Below are 22,018 nucleotides of genomic sequence, written 5' to 3' on the forward strand. Positions count from 1 at the left end.
CTGTTTCCCGTACAGATTCTGAAACAAAGGAGAATTTTTATCAAATTCGTCACTAAAATATGTCTTGATTAATACCAAAATGTGATTCAATTCAAAATGCTTCTGTTTAACAAAATTGACTGATTAAATAAATACTTGAAAAACTATGTATGATGGTTAATCATACAGTACGGGAATTACCAAATTTACTTTCGGCCCAAAAGTAAACCAGAGAAAAGCAGCTGGCAAGAACATATTTAAGCATATTTAACGTGTTTCTTATATTTTCCACTACTTTGAAATGGATGACGCACAGAAAAAAGGTAAATAATTTATCTCCAACCTGTGAATCATTTTCTAAACCAGTGTATTTTATTTATTACAGTAACACTCTATACAATGTACCCCAAAATGGCAAAATGATGCAATTACCGAACTTCTTAAGTTGTGTGTACAGTATGTATGTATTTCTTAAGACCTTGCGATCAAGGATAACCCGTGAAAGTGCAAGCTCTTATTTCCGACGGGGTCCTTAGTTTTTGCTGAAGGGACAGCACGCTGAAGAGACGGTGGTGGGATACAAGGAAGTCCGGGTGCTATACCCTAGCTCTTTTTCAAAGAGACCCCTTGGTTCTTTTTAATAAAGCACGGATACATATATTTCAAGCAACTAAACTCTAATAGCAAAATAAATGCAATACAAATGAAATTTGGTGAGAAAAATAGCAATGAGAAAAACCTTGTGCAAATGATATACATATATATATGCAGATTATATATTTATTAAAACAACCAAACAGTAAGCAAGCAAAGTGAAGTGAATGAGATTCATCAATAGGCAATAGATTCACACTGTTATATAAATTGTGGTCACATGTGGGAAACGCATTCAATTATTAGTAATTGTTAAAATACCGGTACTTACAAAATGTGGAATGTGCACAATAAATAAGTCTTACACACATGACAATGACATGTGTAACTGATATAACACTTGTGGGGAGAAAAAAAGGCCTGCACTTCTCTTTAAATATTTGACTACTTTATTTATACTTTCTATAAGTTTGATGAATTTGTTTACTTAAATCATTTTTGTAGGAAAAAAAATATTCTTAATGTTTGTTATTGCTTTTGCCCTGTTGTCTTGACTGTCATATATAATATTTAATCTTAATTCTAGGCCCTGTTGATTTGACTGTCATATATAAGATAAAAACAATCTCAGTTCTTATTTCCAGGTATTTTGCAGTACTTCAACAATGTTGTTAGGGAATATCCTGACATGTCTGCTGCTGTTGCAGCCATCAAAACACTCCTGCATTTTATAGAAAACAACCGATGTGAGTTTAATCTTAGTAGACTGCTGTTTATAAATATTTTGTAATAATTGAGTTTTTGGCCGAGTGTTCAGAACTTTGTTAAAGTTAACTAACTTGTTAACGTCATAGTTGTTAACTTTCAAGTTGTAACTGCTCTGGAAGTTTAATGGATACACGTGTGATCTGCTTAAATTTAAACGCGATTAAAGACTAATGTAAATGTTTGAGCTGTGCTTGTATATTTAAATATATGAGCACAACATAAAAAATTCCGCATTTAAAAGTATACCATTAATCAGGTTGTTAATTGGCCCAATTATTCTCAAAATATTTATCCTTTATATTTTCAGCGTTATGAATTTCTCTCCTTTCTTTGTACATTGTGAAAAGGCTTTGAATACAGAAGTGTGCTAATTAGATATGGCCAAACCTATTGCAGTAATAAAATAAGTACACATTATGCTAGTTGGTATGGTATTGATACTTGTACATTTTTGATAATAGTTTGGAAATATATAGATCAAGTAGTTTAGTAGAACGAATTACCGTAATGTACCATATTGTGTTTCAGTGGAGACATTGGCAGGTCTGCGAGCCATCTTAAAGGATGCTATCAACACACTGACCCAGACAGACAGCAGCGTGACCTCCATATCCTCGGGCTGTGAACTCTTCCTTAGATTTATCACACTCACAAGTCTGGAAGACAATGTATGAAATGGGGATATTAGGGCATCTTTTGAATTATTTCATTATCATATTTAAATGATATGAATTATATTAATAGTTGTTACAATCACACAATACCTTGCTGTATAAGAATTTTTATGCCCCCGAAGGTGGGCATATTAAAATCGCACCGTCCGTCCGTCCGTCCGTCCGTCCGTCCGTCCGGCTCTGTAACTTTCCCTTGTATGGACAGATTTTAAAATAACTTGCCACATGTGTTCCACATACCAAGACGACGTGTGGCGTGCAAGACTCATGTCCCTACCTCAAAGGTCAAGGTCACACTTAGTGTTTATTCACAATGGAGTGCTGCATATAAGGACATAGAGTATAGGTTGTCGTGTCCGGGCTGTAACTTTCTCTTGTATGGACAGATTTTAAAATAACTTGCCACATGTGTTCCACATACGAAGACGACGTGTCGCGTGCAACACCTGTGTCCCTACCTCAAAGGTCAAGGTCACACTTAGTGTTTATTTACAATGGAGTGCTGCATATAAGGACATAGAGTATAGGTTGTCGTGTCTGGGCTGTAACTTTCCCTTGTATGGACAGATTTTAAAATAACTTGCCACATGTGTTCCACATACGAAGACGACGTGTCGCGTGCAAGACCCTTGTCCCTACCTCAAAGGTCAAGGTCACACTTAGTGTTTATTCACAATGGACTGCTGCATATAAGGACATAGAGTATAAGTTGTCGTGTCGGGGCTGTAACTTTCCCTTGTATGGACAGATTCTAAAATAACTTGCCACATGTGTTCCACATACCAAGACGACGTGTCGCCTGCAAGACCCGTGTCCCTACCTCAAAGGTCAAGGTCACACTTAGTGTTTATTCACAATGGAGTGCTGCATACAAGGACATAGGGTATAGGTTGTCGTGTCCGGGCTGTAACTTTCTCTTGTATGGACAGATTTTAAAATAACTTGCTACATGTGTTCCACATACGAAGACGACGTGTCGTGTGCAAGACCCATGTCCCTACCTCTAAGGTGAAAGATACACTAAGTGTTTATTCACAAGGGAATTCTGAATATAAGGACATAACAGTGTAGGTTGTCAAGTATGGGTGGTATTTTTATGTTCAGAGGCAATTTAAAATAACTTGCCATATGTATTTGACACGTAAAGGCAAGATCAACTTTTCATGTACTGACCTTGTTCGTAGGTCAATGTCACATTCGGGGGCATTCGTCACATACTGTGACAGCTCTTGTTCTTACTATTTTTATACAATTTTGTAATAAATATTCGAAAAAAAATCCAGCAAAATTATGTTGACTGTATTGATGGCCTCATTGTTTGAAATGTACACCAAGTGAATCTTTATTTAAAGGATTTTCAAAAGTGTCAGACCATAATGGTGCAGCGTGGAAACACTTTCCTGGAGAAGTTGGCGTCCTCCAGACAGAAGATAGCCAGACAGGCGGACAAGTTCATCAGAGATGGATCAGTAAGACCCTGTTATGAATGACAATGTTTGTACTTTGCTTTAAGCCTTTCTTTACTTACCGGTAATTTGCTGCAAATTATATGTTGTTATAATAATGCTTGAATGTTGAAATTTTGTAAAGTACTTTTATAGAAGGAATGCAACAAAATGTTTATAGAAATTGGTTTTAAAATTTATGTAGAATACTTAAGGTTTACTTTCACAGAAGAAACAACAACTAGTGAATACCGGTATAAAATGTATGACCTGGGAGCAATATTTCTATTATTAGGGCCCAGACAAAAAATTACTTGTGCACTATTCTACTCACCATGTCCATCCATCTATCTGTGTGTCTGTGTGTCTGTATGTCCACATTTTATATATTTTATTGTTAATAACTTATCAGCAATCTTATATTAAATTATCTTTCATTACTTTCTCGCAGTAATAATATGTTATTTTGCTGTCATATTTTTTTCACATTTATGGCCCTTATCTTTTTTCTTTTCTTTTTTAAATTGCTTAAAAAAGTGAACAAGATATTAAGTTCAAGCTCATCTCTACATGAAATCAAATAGCATGAATATCTAATTTAAAGTACATGTATATGACTATTGGCTGATTCTCGGTTAATAACTTATGCTAATAAAATATGCTATAATTATTTGGGGCCCTTATCACTCCTGTGATGGCTTCAGTTCTTTATTGGTAATATTCTTCCAGTTACAACAGTCAACAGTGTTGGATCATAAATGTATGGAATCTATTTCAAATGCAATAAATTTCAAATGCGAGAAAGCTGAAAGCCTTCAATTGTTTTAAAACTCTATATCATTGAAACAGATGTTGATGTAACTTTACAGCGTATCCTGATCCACTCCCATTCACGAGTGGTCCAGCAGGTGATAAAGGACGCCGCTCTGTCAAACAAGCGATTCGAGGTGTTCGTCACAGAGTCCAGACCAAATGATGCTGGGTACAAATGATTTAAATTTATGTGCATCATTTATTGTTTATGGATGAAAATTATAGTGTCTTTATTTAACTTTATCATACTCATGGATTAATATACTCTTATGCAATAGGCTTATAGCACAACCTGGTATAAGAAAAAAAACAGTTCTTGTCAACATTTTAACCTATTCACTTAATTGACATGATGTTTAACCACCTTGATATAAATATTCAGAGCTGTTCAACCAATGGAAAGATTTACCAGTGACATGACCACCTAATTGACTTATAATGACCTGTCTATTATACAAAATTTAATCTGCCAATCAGAGGATTATTTAAAGAGCTTTAAGAGAATATGTCTTTGCCATTAAAAAAGAGATGATAATAATGGTTGTAAAATTTCCTACAATGATGTTACAAAATTTCTAATTCTTACTGCTTTATTGTCAAACAAAAACCTTTTAAATAGAACAGTGCTAGAAAGCCCGACTTAACATGTCTGTTTTTTGTCGTTGTTTACGTTGTTCTTCATGATTTGTTCTGTTGAAGCTTTTACAACTCTTTATTTTAGTTTGAAGACACAAGAGGAGCTGGAGGCGTGTGGCGTTCCTACCACCCTTGTACTGGACTCAGCAGTCGGGTAAGATTTAGGATACACTTATTTCTGCTTAATATGGGCAAACAGATCTGATGAACTGCAATTCCAACACTATATAGGAACATATTTTCATAGTTTTTACATCTGATAGATGAAGCTGTATCTCAATTCTTGAAGTAAGGTTAATATCAAATACAAGATCGAATGTGAACCATAGCTAAAGAAACTTCTGGGAACAGTTTTATGGTAGTGACTTTGCCTGTTTAATGTCGCCTGAACATGATAAGTTTAAGTTACAAAACTCAGAACTATAATAATTATGTACTTCTACTCTTTAACTTGCATTATGATTACTATAATGATGTTAGTAATGATGGCATGTTTGCTTGAGTATGAGTTCTGTCCCCCTAGGTATATAATGGAGAGGATGGACATGGTGCTGTGTGGAGCGGAGGGGGTGGTGGAGAGTGGCGGCATCATCAACAAGGTATTTCCTCAAAGTGTAGATTAATCTAGGGGCAAGTTATTGTTCATTTGGAACTTTATGGAATAAATAAAAAGTGAACATAGCGAGCTCTGTGATATGTATGTACATATGATACAAAATATGAACAATAACAAATTTAACAGTTTGACGTATTTTTTTTTTGCACCCCTTATTGAGTTTAAACATGTGGACCGCATGCAGGAAAAATAACTGACTTATTTTCTCAAAATACTGCGATTTCATTTGTGAACAAAGATGGGCAAACTGTAAATAATCTTATCTTGATATTAGAAAAACTAACGTGATAGGGCGATTGGTCAAAAAGCAGAAGGGCATGCAAGCAGAGGAGTGGGGCAGGAAAAGGAATAGGCAGGCTTGCATTGTGGCAAATGATCAGAGAGGGGTGGGGGGGGGGGAATGAATGTTTAATGTCACCTTTAACCTTCAGTTGAAAATCCAATTCTGGTCAAAAACTGTAGAATGCTCAGACCCAGGGATCTTAAATGTGGTAGGCAGGTTGGCCAGGACCAGAAGATGAAGCCTAATGATTTTGTGATCAGTGTGTCAGAAGTTGAGGTCTTGGTAACCTTCACACTTGGTTAGTAGGTTGGTCATGACAACAGATGTGAAACGCTTATAATTAGCCTAAAAGTCCAAATTTGACCAGATTTAAAAATGTTGGGCTAGTCTGTTTCAGACACAGAGATGGACAGTAAGGTATTGTAAAAAATATTTTCAATGAGTGTTTATACCTGTACTTCGATATACTGATGGAAAAAAATAAAAAATATACATCATTTGAAATGTGTCTTATATAATGCAGTCATACCGGGTAAGTTATTTACGGTACATGTTGTTTACCTCCATTATATGACACATCAATGTTACTGTGATACAGAGAGCTACATCCTCTGTGACAATTTCAGTATTAAGTCAACTTTAAAACTTACAATATTTCCTGCTAATGTATCAATCTTAGAGGTTATTTTTCCATTGCAGATTGGAACATATTCAATAGCAATAGCTGCCAAGGCAATGAATAAACCATTCTACGTGGTGGCAGAGAGCTTCAAGTTTGTGAGGTTGTTTCCCCTAAATCAGCAAGATTTACCAAATGAATTCAAGGTTTGCTTTTACTTTTAATTGGGTGAAACAGGCATAACTGTTCTATATTATGTATCATGGGCCCATTTCATCAAGGGAGTGATTTACAACATAAAAGGTAGTAGTGCTTACCGCAATGTTGAACATCCATCCTTAGGATGAAATTAATTATCTATATGTTTTCTGTACCTATAGCGGCAGAGAAGGGAATTTTGGAAAGACAATTTCCAATACATTTACCAATGGTTTAACAGGGCTCTCACTAGGCTGAAATTTTTGGGAGAAGTGACTTCTCCCTCCAGTCAAATTAGGGAGAAGTAGGGGCGCTATTAGGAAAAGTCATACTTATCATAACACATGATAGAAATACTGTGACATATAGTATACCTCATTTTATATTCACATTCTCCTTAACTGCCTTTACTATATGAAATGTTCATAAAAGAATGTATCCTTTTTGGCACAGCAAAATTGGACTTTTCTATGTCACATAGTCAAGTAGCATTTAAAATGGAACAAAAATAAAGACAGCTTAGCATTTGAAACAATCTTGTATATAGTAAAATCTTTGAAAATCTTCTCTGAAACCACAAGCATACCCTTCATTTTTGGTATGTAGCCTCATGTAGTGGTCCTTTACCAAGATTATTCACATTATGTCCCTGGATAAAAAAGTGGCTTTATATTTATAACGTAATATATATGAAAATCTTCTTCTCAATCGCAAATCCCATTGATATTTGGTACTATGTAGTCTCATGTAGTATCCCTTTACCAAATTGTTCAAATTATGTCCCTGGGGTCAAAGCTGGCCTTACCCTGTGGGTCCCAGGATTTCTAAATACTTATATTGTATATAGTATAACTTTGAAAATCTTCATTTCCGAAACATTTAGTAGCAGTTAACCAAGATTGTTCAAATAATGTCCCTTGGGTCAAAGGTGACCCATCCCTGGAGGTACCAGGAATTCTGAAACTTGTATTGCTAAATCTTTGAAAATTTTCTCTGAAACCTCATGGCCCAGACCTTTGATATTGGTATGTAGCCTTATGTAGTTGGACCAAAACATGCTCTTATAAATGACCTTGTCAGAATGCCAGGTTAAGAGGTGCCTATATATTTAGCTTTCTAAAAGTCAGCAAAATGATAAAAAATTATAATCATGAAATAGGGCTATTGTTCTTTTATAGTAGTATTGTTTTGATAATCACATAAACAAAATAGCATGCACTTTGATCTGAAAAAGATGAACATGCCTGCTCTTTACATTCCAGTACAAGGCGTCTACATTGCGTAGTGGGTGTGATCTGAGCCAGGAACACCCACTGGTAGATTACACCCCCCCTGCCTACATCAGCCTGCTCTTTACAGACCTCGGGGTCCTCACACCATCAGCCGTCAGTGACGAGCTCATCAAACTATACTGTTGACACTCTATGTGTTTGTATGACAGTGTGTGACTGGGTCTGTGATCTGGAGGGATTGTGTGTTCAAGTTGTTTGTCATTGATTTTTGGTGTACTTGAAAGCATGGTAAACTGTTGTTGAATAAAAGTGTTTTATAATTATTCATTGTAAATCTTTTTTGTTTACCTTAGTAATAATTTGCTTACCTGGGCAGAAAATGCTTCAGTCAGCTGTTGAAAGGTTTTGACCATCAATGATCATTATTCCATTTAGTTTTTTTAGCTAACCTAGGCATGCAGTACTCCGTTGTCTGTCTTATATTGCTGATTGTCAATAACTACTTTAAATTCAGTCCTTTGAAATTGTAATATTTTGACCAATTTAAATGAAACATTGTCTGAAACTTGCGTATAGTATATCGGTCAATTTAGTTTCAATATTCCTGTTTAATGAACAGCATGACCAATACATGTAACTTAAGAATGCTTGGACCCAGGCATCTTATACTTTGTAGGCAAGTTGGACATGACCAGTAGAAGAACCCTATTGATTTTAAGGTCAATTGATCAAATGTCGAGTCGTTGTAACCTTAGGCTAAACGTTTGTTCCCCATTAATAACTAAAAACACGGTGACCAGAGTCCTCAAACTGATGGATACCAGGATTTCAATATGGAAAATATGATTAAGGCATTCACCTACATTTTTCACTAAAAAGTATTCCAGTGCCAATTCTTTTGTTTTTTCATTCTCTTTAAGAATAACGTTTTTTTTGCATGGCATTTTTTTCTATTCTAGATTTTCATAGAAAACTGGAATCCTATATTATACCTAACACTACGTAAACTGTTCACATACATACGTGTTCATTAACGCCCAGCATTGACATCCTCTCCATCTTGCAGTGACTTACATTTTTGTGTTCATATTTCTTTTTGTTACCGATCTATATTTCAAAACAGCGGAGGAAGGTCGTGTGTAAATGTCTTGATTAAAGACTATCGGATCATAGAAGTCCAACTACAAATGGTGATCTGCCCAACGAGCCATTTAAATAGCATGAAGGAAAAAGAAAGAAAGTATGCCTGGCTGCTCATAACTTTTAACACTAATGGTCTTTGAAATTTATGCTGTTAATGACCCAAAATTAAAATCCTATATGTAATGACTTTATTTACTCTTTATTTGATGATCCGGCTTAAAGGCCTTTTTTTGAGTACGAAAGAAATTATTTTTGCATTTTTAGACTTCATGTCAAATATAGAATACAACTGCCATGCAAAGTAAAAATGTAAAATCATATTTTGTTTGTATTTTGAAATCGGACTTTTACGTAAATAAAAGAGTTAACCCAAGCATTTGGACTGATAAATACATTTCAATGTTCGGCTTGAAGACTGCTAAACGTGTAGAGCACCTGGAGGCGCTGCCTGACTTGAATCTCTAGACCAGCTGAGGTTATAGCAAAGACTATCTCTGTTGTACATCATGTCCGGCATAATCAATGTGCTGCTTTAATAGATTATAACTAATTTGATATTTTGATATTAAGTGTTCATTACGTTGGGAAAATGTGTCCTGCAAAAGGAAAATGTAATAACCATTAACATCAAAGTCAAACTTAACTGTCATTTGCTGTATTAATAACAAAACGATTTGGTTTTTGACAACCTTCGCGGTAAAGTTGGCATATTGGTCTATTATAAATTGTCTATATGTTTCATAAAACCCTATGGCACTATATATCTATAGTATGGTACAGTGTGTAGGGACCCCGACTGCAAACCGCGACCCTAGAGCGATTCCAGCTGCCGGCTCAATGTTTTGTTTGATTTCTATTTTTCTTTAAAAAATGCCTCCAAAGGGTGGGCATATATCCCCCTGTTCGTATGTCCGTGTGTCTGTCCGTTAGTAGAGTGTAAACTTATTTATTTTACAGCGATTGTGAAACAAGTTATTGCAACAGTATATTAATCACTCTCGTTGGCACGATTTTACGCGAGAGTGTGGTCCTGTGTCTCGGGGAAACCGGAGTACCCGGAGGAAACCCTTTTGTCTGGCTTGGTGACTACCAACAAAACTCACATACGAACCCGGGTCGCCTAGGTGAGATGCGAGTGCGCTAACCGGACAATTAATATGTCTGCCCGTCACAACATTGTAGCCACAATAAAGTTGTTATCTTTTATGGAAAGTTACATGGGAACGTGCTTTTATCTCAAAGGTCACGGTCACATTTGGAGATGATTGTTACACACTATTGATTTCATAGCAATAATACGTGTCTCGGCAATAACGTTTTAAATTATAATTTGATTTCAATCAATTTCCACACATTTATAGATCACCATTTGAAGTTGTGTCGCGCATAACATTCGTTCTCGTATCTCAAAGGTCAAGGTCACCCTTGATGTTTAATTGTATACAATATGTGATACATAATACTAATGTGTGTCTTGTGCATAACTTTGAACTTAATGGAATGCAATCACTTTCCTTACATTAGTACAGCACCATGGGAAGGTAAAATAAAATTCGTAATATTCGTGCTCTTATCTTAGAGGTAAAGGTCAAACTTGGAGGTCACTTTTATATTATTTTCGACTTCGTAGTAATACTTCGTGTCTGAGCTGTATCATTACCAGAAAATGTGTGTATCAAGATCTATTTAAATAAATAAAAAGTCTAGCTTCGTCCATATATCAGTTACAACTATCTATTCAAATTTCCTTCACATTAATCAAAGGGCTTTCACTCAGACGAGGTCAAATCATGGGCATTTGTCAAGTGTTTTGAGAGCTAACTTTAATATGTTTTTCAAGATGTTTAGAAATATTTTACATTTCATTTCATTACATCAAATCTGCAGTTAGTGAACCTTGAAGGTACGGTGGAAAGTTCTGTACTATAAGCTCAATTACGGCCGCGTAGGTGTATCATTACCAAAGTTAATGAAGGCACGTTAGCATAGGACACACGTGCACATTGGAAATATTCCATAACTGGTAAAAGTACAAATCAGTTTAAAACGAGACTAGCGTTAAATTCTACGTTTGTGATATTTCATTCCTGTCTAGTTTGGTAAATTACCAAAGACATAGAACTGCATGTGAGTAACATTGATTAATGTTACAAAATATACAAAATAAAACTTGCTACCGGTTTCATCCTGCAAGACTGGCCAAATTTCTCGAACATTCTTAATCAGAACAAATGATAAGTATCGAAATCAAAACATAAATGGTACTTACATGAACGAACAGAATAATTGAGATTTGGGAGGCTAATCACATATCATAATCATTCATATTCTTAATCCTATTATTTATAATAGAAGTTCTTTGTCGACTTCGAGGAAATGTTTTGTTTATAAATTTACTTGAATATCTTGTTATGACGATGATTTGCGATTTCATTAGTTCAATAAAATTGCACATATTTGGGTTTCTTATATAATATGGTTTGATCAACTCCTTTCTGATATAGTTATTCACAGGGAATTTCGTTACAACTTTAACCATCTGATTTCATTGAGTTTACTTAAACTTTATATTTTAGGTAAAAATAGGTTATGATGATTAAGGTAAAGATACATATCACTAAAAGTCTCAAATCTTAAACATGAGAATATTATTCAAATTATATTATACCAAAACAAAAATAGTGTGCTGAGCTTGCTTGTATAAAGGACTTATTATAAGATGTTTCGCGAAGTAATGGCCTGGAAGTATGCAAGCTAAGTTTATCAAAATTGGTATTATGGTTAAAGGGCCTCTAGAAGAGCACGCTATTAATCTGGGTTCAAAGTCCTCATTGGTAAGAAAGAAGTGTCATGGATGTTAGACAAATTGTTTTCATATGTATACTTTATAAAGGAAGAAAAGCAAACACTCCAAAAAATCAAATTTTTAGAGTTTGTTTTATACTTCGATCTTTAAAATACCCTGACGTGTGTTTAACCCTGACGTGCTTGATGTTATTTTTCAATTGGAAGTACATTATGAGAGAAGTAACATCCATGTGAATATTCACACTTAGTTATTAAATAAAAATAGCCATATTCGAACATTTCCTTTTCGCAGGAGCCGCCAAGTGCCTGGTAAGAGGACATAAGGCATGATGCACGTCATTTGATGTTCAACGGTTGAGTTGCGATGGAAACGAAAGTAATGAAAATACTCCACTTAGTAAAACATTATAGGTCCAACACACGGCATGTAGTGACATGTGTTGATAGTGACCCAATGCTGACGATGATGTTATTGCTGTTGTCGTCGTTGTTGTTGTTGTAGAAGTTTAAACTGTTAATATTAAACGAGATTTGGTAATTAAATACTAAAATTCGAAGTGTTTCGAGTCACCATCCAGATACATCGTTATCAAATTACGGCGTAGTACGGCTTCGTAACAGTAACATTTTAACAAATGAATAAAATTCTCTTATGAATACTTTATACTTGAGCTTGATAAAATAAATGCTTCCTTGTGATTATTCTGACCTCGAAGACGTGTTGCTAGTATTAGAAGTTTATTCTTTCGACTGGAGGATTTGTCAGTAAACCAGGAACGTGTCATTGTGTTGTATTCAGCAGTGAAATTAGCTAATGAATTAAATATCTGTAAATGAACGTATTAGCGTAACGATAAGGGATTTATCCTTGATACCAGTACCGAACTATTAATCGAAAAGGCTAATGAAAACCGCTTGATTAGTCTAGATCAATCTTCACGGAAAGGATCCTGGTATCTCTTTCAAAGCTGTTATAAGAAGTACAATCCGTGCATAACTTTATGCTTGCCCACTGAATCGCAATATTTCTATACTTGCGCTACGATTTTAATTCCAGGCCAAATCTGAAACTATAAAATAGTTTTTCTACCAAATATGTCTAAACTGTTGTGTGTGGGTTTTTTTCAAAATGCCACTAGTGGAAGGGCCTGTTTGGAATCATTGACCCGATTTCGAAAAAGATTATTTAGGGTTGTTCAATTTCTAAAAACGACAACATAGCATTCACATAATTCCTCACATGAATGTGATAATCACTTAAAGACTTGCTTAAGAAATTTTCTATGCGTTTCCCTCTGCCTATCATTCTAGGACTTCAATAGTACATATCAAATCACACGTACATGTAACTCATGTATATACCATAGAATATATTCATTAATAAAAAAAAAAACTGAAAGGACTGCAGAAGATGATTGGCTCTATGAGACTTTATTGTATGCCTATCAATTTCCTTTTCCATATACAACAGTGAAAATACAGCACGCCGTATTGAAAAATCCGTATCACCATACTGTCGTTTTCTGATTCCGTATCATGCTAGTACGTTGTGTAATCTATACTGTTTAACAACTTCCGTGTCTCTAAAAACAGCATGACAAAAATAACTGGTAAAACCTATCCAATTTTATATGTATAACATTACCTGATTTTATTCATATCACGCCACCAGTAGCATTCAAATATTCAGGAACATGGCATTCAAAGAAACATTAGGATACGCACGAGGCAAAAAACACTTATATCTATCTGGACAACTAGTTGTTTGCCAATTCCTGGGAGCAGGATTTGCTATTCGTTCCAACCAATTCGAAGATCATAGGTAGTAACATTATCAAAAACATGATCAGCTCGCCAATACAAACAAGGCAGTCCAAAGGACGGCAATATCCTCCGCCATTGTTTTTTAACATTTTCTAAATGACTCGTGTAACCTTGACCCTTGAGGTATGGAACCGGGTCAAGGTCACTGCACATTGTGTCAATAAGGACAACATTTGTACATAGTTAAATGGTTATCCATCAATGCATAAGTAAGTTATAGAGGAGCAGACACGAACATGTGCACTCTGACCTTTGAATGTCTCGTGTGACCTTGACCTTTGAAGTATGGACACGGGTCAAGATTACTGCTCATCGTCTCAATGAGGACAACATTTGTACCAAATTATATGGTAATCCAACAATGCATTATAAGTAAGTTAAAGCGCAAAACAAGCATGTGTTTTTTGGCCTTTAAATGTCTTGTGTGACCTTGACCTTTGAGGTAAGGACCTTCGTCAAGGTAACTACACATCATCTCAATGAGGACAATATTTGTACCAAATTATATGGTAATCCAACAATGCATAAGTAAGTTACAGCGCAGACGCGAGCATGTGTACTCTGACCAATACATGTCTCGTGGAACCTTGACCTTTCAGGTATGGACCTGGGTCAAGGTTACTGCACATCATCTAAATGATGACAACATTTATACCAAGTTATCTTAATCCATCAATACATAAGTACGTTATAGAGCAGACACGAACATGTTTACTCGGACCTTTAAAGTCTCGTGTGTCCTTGCCTTTGAGGTATGAAAGCGGGGCAAGGTCACTGCACATTTTCTCAACGAGGACAACATTTGTACCAAGTTATATGGTAATTAATCAACGCATAAGTAAGTTATAGCCCGGACACGAAATGAACTACGGATAGACAGACAAACGGAGAGACTGACGGACGGACTGGGTGCATTGTTATTATCCCCTCCCCACTCTTTGGCGGGGGATTAAAAAAAGGCGAATTCGCATCATCGATAGTATCAGCGGTTGACTCGCGAAATTCCCTCAGTTCTGTATATAATGATCGTCAAAAAATCCTACGCACATTCACTTTTGTCAAAATGGCTTATTTCTTCAGGAAAGGACGATTTGTTTATACTCGTAAAATAAAAACCGTTTCATGTTTTTGTCTTTTGTGCTGCGACATTTAATAATTGTTTTCGTATAAGCAATTTGTAAATTTTGCTAAGTTATAAAACATTTCTTCTTATTTTGCTCAATAAAGTGAATTCTGTTACTTCTGACTTGTTTCGTTGGAGTAGCCTCCCTTGAGTTTAAAACAACAGTACGCAGTTCTTGTTCTTGTTCATATTCATACGCGCAAGCCACTTCATATTTGGACATTTGGCAGATAGCGTTAAATCAACTTGAAAGCGAAAAATAAAAAGGAATTAACAGTAAGGTATATCATTAATGGAATATTACGACGATTATATTATCCCCTATATATCATGCTGCCTGGAGAGGCAGACCGACATGCTGCATTATAGTGTAACTTGACCGATATATCCTTCACGATCGAACTTGAAAAAGACGCGCCTACAAACACTGTCACTAAGTTTATTCACGATTGGAGTATAATAAAATAATTAGTCTTTACAACGAAAAACCCTATCAGAATCTTTTATGGAAAAGGGGCTCAACTCTGAAGTTACTGGTATGATTTATCCACAATCGAAATTGGCTGTGACATTGTGCGCACAAGCACTGCCGCCAAGTTTAACTATGAATTGATCATACATTCTCATGTAAGTGTTAACACGATAAATGAAAAATCTACTTTTATTCACGGAAGAAAAAAAACAAGTATAGCGTTAAACAATATTTATTACAGTATGGTATTTTTATTTATATGACAGGCATTAAAATACTTATTAAACACATACTATGCTTCGGTCGGATTGACCTATAGTGCCTGTGTAAGAAGTACATCAACAAGTGTCAACACAGTACGTACTAGAAGGACATAGTATACTCTATGTACTATAACAAGTGTCAACACAGTACGTACTAGAAGGACATAGCATACACTATGTACTATAACAAGTGTCAACACAGTACGTACTAGAAGGACATAGCATACTCTATGTACTATAACAAGTGTCAACACAGTACGTACTAGAAGGACATAGCATACTCTATGTACTATAACAAGTGTCAACACAGTACGTACTAGAAGGACATAGCATACTCTATGTACTATAACAAGTGTCAACACAGTACGTACTAGAAGGACATAGCATACACTATGTACTATAACAAGTGTCAACACAGTACGTACTAGAAGGACATAGCATACTCTATGTACTATAACAAGTGTCAACACAGTACGTACTAGAAGGACATAGCATACTCTATGTACTATAACAAGTGTCAACACAGTACGTACTAGAAGGACATAGTATACTCTATGTACTATAACAAGTGTCAACACAGTACGTACTAGAAGGACATAGTATACTCTATGTACTATAACAAGTGTCAACACAGTACGTACTAGAAGGACATAGTATACTCTATGTACTATAACAAGTGTCAACACAGTACGTACTAGAAGGACATAGTATACTCTATGTACTATAACAAGTGTCAACACAGTACGTACTAGAAGGACATAGCATACACTATGTACTATAACAAGTGTCAACACAGTACGTACTAGAAGGACATAGTATACTATATGTACTATAACAAGTGTCAACACAGTACGTACTAGAAGGACATAGTATACTCTATGTACTATAACAAGTGTCAACACAGTACGTACTAGAAGGACATAGTATACTCTATGTACTATAACAAGTAAATGGCACAAAAACAATATTTAACCTCAGATGACTAATTCGCGAATGGAAACACACATCGTTTAACACACAGAATAAGAATAAAACCCGTTTAACCGTGAATGTATGTAACACCAGATAGTAACTCCCGATGGGTACGAAATGTCCGAACAGTTTTGGTTCGATTGGTACGAAACTTCCAAAATATATATATACGAGTACAAAACTTTTACAATTTACCTTCTAACGTGTTTCAAGCTTAAAATCAAACTCAATTGAGTGCCAATATATATATATATTTCTTTTGATTTACATAAATTTGTATAAACGGTAACAATGACAATGTTAGTATGTAAGTTTCAGATATTGATTTTGCTAAAATAATCATAACGTTCAGCACATTATATCAGTCATATCGTGTTGGCGGTTAGTCTTTTTTACCCCTCGTAAAAACGTGAAGTAGCAGTTTGGCGTGATTTCGCGTGGCGGGTTTTTCATAAAGTTTGCACCCGTTCGAACTTGCGCGTGAAGTGTTTTTGTTTTTACGCAAAGAATGATTTTGAAATCGGTATTCCGCCCCGCCACGAAAGAATGAAAACACGGGGAAATGCTTCTTGCATGCCTTTACCTTTATTCTTTCCGCAAGGCATGCGCAAACGTTTGCCGGTAGGTGAGAACAACAGTATCACCCCGAAAACACGAAATGTCAGAAATCAGCCATCAGACTTTTCAGTAAAATAATTATCAAACGGAATGAAACATATATCTTAGGCTTGTTGCGGTGTGTGAATGTTGCCGGGACAATCGATGTATATGCACTCGAAAATAAACAACCTTTAAAACCGTTCGTTAACTGAAGATGTGGGTCGGCGTTCGGAAGAGCCGTCCAGGCCGGTGGCGGAGCTGAACTCGTCGGCGGACGACCATCGGCACGTGCAATACATGTCGCAGAACACCATCCGGTAGTGAGTGGACACAAGAATGTAGATGGCAAAATCGTTCGCCGCGTTGATGTACGTGAACAAGTTGCTGATGTCGATAAACAACCAGAAGGCCAGCTTGTAGCGGCCGTCGAAACTGTACTCCTTATCAATAAAGGCCAATACTTTAATGAATAGGTTTGGGAGCGAGAGAAGGAAGAACATGATGGTGATACAGAAGACGGTCACGGTAAGTTTGGCCTGCTGTCCGCCAGTAACCACACTCAACGTTGAGACGCGCTTCTTAAGCATCCGGGAGTAGGCCACGATGATGGCAATATTGGTTGCCAGGACGACGACACAGGGAATGAAAAAGTCTACGAAGGTTTGCAGGAGCTGAAAATAATCCATGGGCGCCTTGCTCCAGGACGCAAACCTCAGATAGTACACGGTGTGGTTACTGGCTCCGATATAGGAGTCCACCTCGAAACAGATAGGAAAGGGTAGCAAGAAAACTACGTTCACAAAGAAGCAAACACCGATCAGTCCCCGCGGATACTTTGAAAGCCACGTATGTTTGACAGTGAACGGACGGACTAAAGCAAGCAGTCGTTCAATTGACATGATTATTATTATTCCCGTACCTGTGTGTGCGAGAACCATGTCGATATAGATAGAGCCGAGTTTCATGTGTTCTTCTATATAATTAGCCATGTGCTCGTTGTGCAGACGGATGTACTGAGGAATGCTCCGTATTAGACCAACGAGTAGGTATATGGTGTCAAAGAGTGTCAACGCCAACAAGTAGATATAGATGGACAGTTTCTGCTGCTTTGTGTCCCGCCATAACACTCCTAGACCGAGACAGTTGCCAAGCATCCCGGAGACACAGATGATCGGGGTGACAAAGACGTTTGAGACGAAAGCGAAGTTGTTGTAGGATTCCTCAGAAATGCTGAACAGCGCCTTGTCGTCAGACGTCAACGACCTGTTTTCAGCGTCACTCAGGTTGGCAGTTATGTTATCCATGGTCTCTTGTGTGCCTTAAAATAAACATAAATATACATGTATGTTTTATTAGATATTCACTTTTTTATATCTATTTATTTATTTATTTATTTATTTATTTATTTATTTATTTATTTATTTATCTATCTATCTATCTATCTATTTGTATTATTGATTGATTGATTTCTTAATTGATCGATCGATGATTGATTGATTAATTAATTAATTGATTGATTGATTGATTTTTTATTTATTTATTTATTTATTTATTTATTTATTTATTTATTTATTTATTTACTTATTTATTTATTTATTTATTTATTTATTTATTTATTTATTTATTTATTTATTTATTTATTTATTTATTTATTTATTTATTTATTTATTTATTTGTTTACTTACTTATTTATTTATTCATTCATTGCTCTATTCCAATCTTTTATATACAGTAAAATAATTAATACTTACTTCTTGTAATTCCTAGATAAGAGTTCTGTGTCTTTGACACTCAAGAATAATTCACTCTAGTATGCCATGTATCTCACAATATCTATCTTCCAATATCTAAGTCTTCATCTGGCTTGTGATTATTAGAACATCGGCTTACTAGATCAACGACTTGTGAAGCAACTATCCTTAATATTAAGAAAAGGCTTACGTCTTTAAGGTGTCTGTGATTAAGAAGCCGATAGATAATAAAACGTCAAGCCAGTACGAGACGGGAGGACAAGTAGGAATTTCTTGATTAAGTAAATGATAATTATTGAGTTTCCTGTTGAACTTTTTTAAGATCCACTGATATTGTCTTCGTAATTTTACGTTTATGACGTCACATAGTTGTCGTCATTGCTCAACACAGCGTCATTTTAACGTCGTATCTATGGACGCGGTTCATGTCTGATCATATTGCAATAAGCGTGAAGTGTTTCATATTGAATTAATTATTTTTCGCAAACTCGACGTCGAGAGAAGGTGTTCACCATGGACCTGATTTCCGTACGAGGGTTTCTAGACGAGTTACCCGATGTCCCCCCGAATGCCGTGGAAAACAGGGACACCGGAAGTGAGAAACTTTTTCTGGTCATATTCGGGGTTGCAGAAAGCTTTAATTGTTATATTAATATCTAATAATGAAGTTGATATTCTTTAATGAAAAAATATTTAAAATTGAGTATAGAAAAAGCATTAAATTCTTTGCAAACAATTCTACATAAATTTTAGTATTTTAATATGTTTTTATGTTGTCGTTTTTGTATGTTGCAGATGAATATTCCACAGAAAATAGCTTTAGTAGTTACGAGGAAGCGTTAGGAGATTTGCCATGCCCAGTTTTCTACGTGGACGACTCATCCACCATGCGACTGTTCTCCTCGTTTGATCAGATTAAAAAATACATCACGAAACACGAGCAAAGTCATCAGGCAAATTGCCACACTTACGAGGCAGGAAACCGCGACCATTACACACAAATAACCTCACTACCATTCCAAAGCCTCGCTCATTTCACAACTCTTGGCGAGTACATGCGATATCTGTACGAGTCCAACAGACTGACAGACGTACAGATTGAGGTGGACGGTCACACGTTTTACGCTCACATGTCCGTGCTATGCTGCTTTAGCGGCTATTTCTCAGACTTGTTGCTCGTCCGTAAGGCAGCCACTATACCCGTTGAAGTCAAGCTACTCGGTCTGAACGCAGAAGCATTCGGTGCCTTTCTGGAATTCATTTACACAGGAAACGTCACCGTTCAGCCAGCTACAGAGGCTGATCTTTATATCATTGCTGAGTTCCTGAACGTACAGATGCTGCGAAGGCGACTTGGATCAGTAAGGAAACATCTATCCGTGTCCCAGGCGGTGCGCATCCTGGCCCGGTACCGGAAATGTTGTCCGGAGACATTGTTCACCACGTTGGTTGCCAAGGTGACCAGGGAGTTCTCGCGTGCTCTTCCCGTGCCAGACTTCCTCGACCTTGATGTGGACACATTCTGTCGGATCCTCTCATCAGGTAAGGGTGGATTTGTAGCTGGGTACCTTTACAGTTTGAGTAACTTTACCTCCGACTTGACCTTTACAAAAAATAAATATAAGTTGGTTCACACTGAGACAGTCTTCGTGCCACCACGTGTCCAGAGTACAACAAAATGTACTTCATGAAAATACTTACATCAATCAATCTCTTAACCATCGCTTAACTAGTGACTTGAGTTCTACATTACTACAACTTTTATTATCCAAATATGAAGTTTGTACTATCGCTGCACAAACATAAAAGTTGACATGCCGTCGAACATTTTCAAAACATGTCTAATTTGAATATGTGCAATGGAAGCCCAAACTTACAAACGCTTCAGATATGTATTTAAATTAAATCTGAGAGCTCTATGGCACTTTCTTATCTCTTTATGCACCAGTCAATTGTAACCACGCCCCCCCAGGTCCGTGGGTATACCGGGGATAGCTGTGGAAAAGGGCCGTGTTTTTACTTTCCATGTGGCCCCGCAGGGCCGGGTGACCGCGGTGGTTTTGTCATAGCGCCAAATTAAGCCGAGATTGGGCCTTATATAGAGTCTCTGGGATGCGGGGGCATTTGGCCGGGTTTAACCATCAGTTCGTCCCGTAAGACGTACTTGTTATTAAGAACATATAGATGAATATAAGGAAAATATTAAGAAGCAGGTTTACTAAGATTAGAGTTTTTCCTATCTAGTTAAATAGATGGGAATGATACACATAAAGAGTGTATTGGTAAGGCAATATTAAATAGTTAGTTTTGCAGACATTGCCTTGTTTATTTACTTTTATTTAAAAAATTGACTCTTTGTTTTTCTTTCTCACTCTTATAAGATCATTTTAGGGAGAAATGCATTCAATTAGTTATTTCGAGATTAATCTTAAATTCCTATTGAGTTATGTACAATTATATACATTTTTTTACATGCAATTTTCACCAAAAAACAACAACAGAACAAACAACAACTATATATATTAAATGTACAAAATAAATCTTGGTATATGGCCAATTATTAATTATATATATTTATTGGCTACGAATAAACATTCTGAAAGGACTTCCACTGTTTATGTAAGCTGATGGATGTTTGTTTTTCATAAAACTCAAAGATACTATTAGTGTTTGCTCTAAATTTCCAGCCAATTAGAGGCGTTAGAGTTTTAAAATGTTTAGTTGTAAAGAATCTTTACTGCAGGTATTGCTGAAGACGAATCTTCAATCATGGTTAAGCAAATTGCTATAAATGCGCATGCTTATATAGCCACGCCTTGTGTTTGCTTATGCAGAGGCGCAATTTCAGTGTCAATGCTGATTTAAAAGAAGTCACAATATTGGCGATGGTGGTCGTGGTGGTGGTGGTGTCTGTGTGTGTGTGTGGGGGGGGGGGGTCTGCAGTGAATGCCAGGTCTTTGACAATTTCAAAGCTGATGCAATATTTTGGAGGGGCTAACACGTAATGGGTTATCATTTACTAATTAATGTCTTCCTGTGAAAGAAAACAAGGTCGCTTTACTGCGCCCCTCTCCCTTAGGTTATTATATTAACGAAGAAATTACTTAATAAACTCAAATCTATTCTTGAAAACGTTCTTTTCTTATTGCGCACCCATCTCTATATAGGATCTCGGTCAGTACATTTGGAGTTCTTTTAATGAATT

General features: G+C 36.2%; 2 protein-coding genes across 2 annotated transcripts; one reads left to right on the forward strand and one right to left on the reverse strand.

The window, feature by feature from the left end:
* Nucleotides 1-196: 196 nt before the first annotated feature.
* LOC128232147 (translation initiation factor eIF-2B subunit alpha-like) lies at nucleotides 197-8,180 on the forward strand. The gene is made up of 9 exons (XM_052945542.1): nucleotides 197-302; nucleotides 1,218-1,319; nucleotides 1,870-2,009; nucleotides 3,368-3,484; nucleotides 4,330-4,442; nucleotides 4,995-5,063; nucleotides 5,433-5,508; nucleotides 6,508-6,633; nucleotides 7,888-8,180. Exons 1-9 carry the CDS (start codon nucleotides 281-283, stop codon nucleotides 8,041-8,043), a joined length of 921 nt encoding a protein of 306 aa, XP_052801502.1. The 5' UTR covers nucleotides 197-280; the 3' UTR covers nucleotides 8,044-8,180.
* Nucleotides 8,181-17,253: 9,073 nt separating this feature from the next.
* On the reverse strand, nucleotides 17,254-18,366 carry LOC128230934 (G-protein coupled receptor 183-A-like). Its single transcript, XM_052943363.1, has one exon. It carries the CDS (start codon nucleotides 18,364-18,366, stop codon nucleotides 17,254-17,256), a length of 1,113 nt encoding a protein of 370 aa, XP_052799323.1.
* Nucleotides 18,367-22,018: the final 3,652 nt, after the last annotated feature.

This window comes from Mya arenaria, chromosome 4, assembly GCF_026914265.1.
Source record: "Mya arenaria isolate MELC-2E11 chromosome 4, ASM2691426v1".
NCBI lineage: Eukaryota > Metazoa > Mollusca > Bivalvia > Myida > Myidae > Mya > Mya arenaria.